General features: G+C 42.4%; 1 protein-coding gene across 1 annotated transcript in view; it reads right to left on the bottom strand.

The window, feature by feature from the left end:
* Positions 1 to 156: 156 nt before the first annotated feature.
* Positions 157 to 3,966, bottom strand: part of DDX31 (DEAD-box helicase 31) — a gene marked incomplete at both ends in the record, with an annotated part of 25,650 nt that continues 21,840 nt past the window's right edge. Inside the window, one exon of the mRNA XM_029085307.1 lies at positions 157 to 238. Coding sequence (XP_028941140.1) covers positions 157 to 238 — 82 coding nt within the window. The remainder of the gene's footprint in view (positions 239 to 3,966) is intronic.

Here is a 3,966-nt window from a genome sequence, read left to right as displayed (position 1 = left end):
TGTGATATAAAGCAGTTCTATAATTATTTTCCACTACCTGCCATCATGGATATACCAACCTTTGTATGGTAAAGACAGCAGCTAAGGGAGGAATACTTACGATGTTTAGCTGGGAAATTAAAATTGGAGCAATTCCAAATCAGCAGAATAACTCACCTTGCTTCCTGGTCTGTGCAACTTGAAGCGATCATCTTTCATCAGGCTGGATAATACCTTCTCCATCTTGATCTCTGAAACACTGAAGCAATAAAGACAAAAAATTACTATTCCTCCTACTTTTCAAATATAGAGTGTAACGACCCACAGGCTGATAACCGATAGCAAAAATATTGAGATTCACATATTCAACTTAAGAATTTATCCCTGAAATACCTGAGGTCTTACCCCAGACACTCACTCAGCAACCCTAAAAGTGTAACTACTGTAAAATCTCAACCCCAGTTGAACTGCTGCTTTCACTGGAACAGGGAGACAATTTTACCCACAACCTTGTCACCAACACACACACCAATTCTAACAAAGCATCAAAATAACTGAGGGTGGACTTTCACTCCACTGAAAGTTTCCTTGGTTCTCAGCCAGAGTAACTAATTAAAGAAAAAATTTAGGTCTTTAATTATGTTTCTGTTGTTTTCGTAATTTTTCTTTCCTTGCACTGAGAAGACAATTTGGAACCATTTGGTTACATTTTCCACTAAAAGAAACTCAAAACAGAGCTGAAGCAGCTCACACATTAATGCTTCTGTTAAATTTGCTTTATAACTATAAACAACAGGATCTGTAGCCTCCACTTTGAACCCACAGGGTGTCAAACATTTTTATTGTACACTGAATACCAAGGGCACGGAGCAGAAGGTGTCTGCATTTGGTTGCTTGTGCAAGTGTGAGAAAGGCTGGAAAGATGAGCTCCACCTACTCTGCTACTTCTCCTACATCTTGTCTCCGCCCTCAATTTAACCTCCAGATTCTCTGGACTCGCAAGATGTTGAGTCCCTCAACATCTTTGAATGAGTCAACCCTCATTCAAAGGAACAAACTGCTTGGATGTTTATACATTTTTTCTCCACTCATGTTAAGAGACCATGCTCCCAAAACTAAAGAGCAAAAACTAAAGCCGTGTAATGACACAGCTGCTGCCTCTCACAGTGACCCGAGCCAAGAGGGTAACAACACAATCCCAAGGAACTTTTCCTATCAAGCCAACTCTCCCACAGCTTCCTTCTCTCTGGTCACATCATTGTTCTTTCTCACAAAAGAGCCACCTCTTTTCTTCAGAAAAGCCACCTCTGACACCAAATATAGAGTTTGATTTCCTTCCCCATTCTGAGAACTCACCTTCCCTCTCATATGAAGTGTAAAGCCAAAGCCTGGCCCATTAGGGACCCCCAAAGCTGACTGAGACTCAGTCAGCTTTCCTAGCCAGGCTGCACACTGGGCACTTATTTTCATTCTGTCGACTCACATTCCTCCTGTAGATTCAACCAGATGATTTATTCTTCAGTCCTGCTTGCAAGATGCTGCTGGGTACTGTTATGGCCCAGATACTGGAAATGCTTACAAACCTGCTTCATTTTAAAGTGAGTGGTCCTATTTAGAGGTGCATTTACAGGAGACTAGGAATTTTTCGTCCTCTTTAACACTGTCTTGTGGGGCACAGGCACACCAGGTGACACAATACAGGAACAGCTGTGCAGCTCCAGGCCATTAATATTACAGCTGCATCCAAACTGGGTCCCATTTCCAAGGGAATTACTCAGATGATAAAAGCTGAAGTTTGTGGGACCAAGTTTTCAACAATGGGCAAAGGTCATCTCTAGAAGAGAGACTGCTTTCCTTTTCATACCAGAATAAATCATGAATATGGCATGGAAGCCAAGGAGTTAATTTTGGGTTACATCAGGCTAAGGAAGAGAGAAATCTTGGGGTCCCAACAGTTCTCAGACTCCTGAATCTCAGAGGGTCAGAAAGATGGACGCAGTTTCTAAAAGGAAGCATTGCCCATTTTCTTCAATTTGTAAAGTATAGGAAGAAACGATAACAACAAGGATATTTCCTTCTTCTTCACTCAAAGATCTCTAAACACCTGGCTAAGAGGAATGGATGAATCTTTGCCATACTCTGCATAACAGGACACTGTGATCCTTGCCTGTTTCCCATCAGTCCTTCCCAGTTAAAGCGATGAATACCTTTAGTTTCGCAACCTGCTTTTTCAGCCTCGGCCAGCTCATCATCACAATATAAGGAAAGAAAAGAGATGGTCCAGAGAAACAGCCATCCAGCCTGGAGTGTCCAGGCCAGTGTGGCCATCAGATATCCTAGATGGGAAACAAGCCCCACTGTTGTGCAGCTGGGACTCCTGATACAGTAGATTCCTCCGTAGAGGATGCAGAGAGAGAAAGGTAGGGGAGTGATGGGGGAGAAAGGGAAACAGAGGATAAAAAGACAACTGAGAGCTTCTCTGTTTGTTTTTGAAAAGTATAACAGTAAATTAAAACATAAATGGCAACCACTTAAGCAAGAGAAAAGTATACCTCCCCATCCCTCCCCCGCAAAGGTTGCTTTGACACCACTATGAATGAAAATGTCAAACCTTTGACATTGATTTGTCTGAGATGTCACCCCCTCTCCGATCCTCCTCTCGCCTGGCGCGCTGCCAGCTCGCAGCCTAACAGATATGTGAACTTGGTTCACAGCGGGGAGCATCATGTGAGGGGAGCAGGGGAGGGGGGGGAAGCACAACCGTAGAGAAGGGAGAGAAATGACTCGTGCCTTCACGGTGATGCATTTTCCTTTATAAATTAGTTAGGCCGCCGTTAGGAGATAAAGAAATTATCTGATAGCTGTCGAGGTAGGCGCTGCGAGATTGCAGTTGAAGGAACTAAAAGAGACATAAAAGAAAAAAAAAAAGTAAACCTCACTGACTTCTGCTTCTTGCCTCCTCCCTTTGAAGGAAAATCTGTTAGTTACGCTTAGAGCATAGACAGAACATTTTGGAGTCTAACCTTTAAAAAAAAAAAAAAAAGAAAGAAAGAGGAAATGTACAGAAAACATGAGTACGCATGTGGGTGCACACAGGCATTTACAGTCAGGTAGAGGAACCACAACTTTAAGCCACGCAAAGACTGAAAAGAAAGTTGCAGAGAAAGGCATGTAGCTTTTCATGAGCCCCAACGGGAATTACTGATCTCAGCAGAGCCAAAGTGAGATCGTTTTGGCAAAGGCTAACGCTGCTTTTCCACAGTGGAAGCCAAGGAGAGGCTTCAGGTACCGGTGAAAATTAATTGCGAGCGATTTCCAATTTCAAAGGCAGTCATCCCTAATTCCGAAGTGGATTTTCATCCGGGAACAAAGCCACGTCTGCTCTCATTACTTCCGACTCTCGACATTTCTGGACTTACTCCCATGCATGCTGGGGTGGGTGGAGGGGCTTAAGAAAAAACTCTGGGTTAGATCCTTATCTACCATAAATCAGCTTGGCACTGCTCATTTACACCAACTGAAGGCTGCGGGGACCCATCTCATGCTTTGTCTTCTTAGAAATACATATTTTATGAAGTATTTACATTTCAATAAACCCAGCGGGAATTTCAGTTAAAAAAAGAAAAAAACAAATTAAGAAAAAGAAATTCACAACACATACTCACCCCCAACAAAAAAACAAGAGATTTAAAAATTAAGCAAAGAATTAAAAAAAAATGCAACCTCCAGTAACTTGTGCAATCCAAGTCAAAAGCTACAAGACTTAGGATAAAGAAACAAAAATTACCAGTGCTTAAGAGGATCGGTGACAGTCCAACACATGCTGTCTTTCGCCCTTGCACTGAATTAAATTGTCAGGATTATCACCATAATGCTCTGTTTATGAAGGGTAACGGCAATTTGTGCTGATGGCACTTGCTGCCTTGCGCTTCAAGCTGCCTTCCTGCATCTTCTCTGTAATTCATCAGCTCTCTTTTCTATCCCGTT

Source organism: Antrostomus carolinensis, unplaced genomic scaffold, assembly GCF_000700745.2.
Source record: "Antrostomus carolinensis isolate BGI_N321 unplaced genomic scaffold, ASM70074v2 scaffold14826, whole genome shotgun sequence".
Taxonomy (NCBI): Eukaryota; Metazoa; Chordata; class Aves; order Caprimulgiformes; family Caprimulgidae; genus Antrostomus; species Antrostomus carolinensis.
Note: the sequence above shows the minus strand (reverse complement) of the source record. Positions and strands in the feature narration are given on the sequence as shown.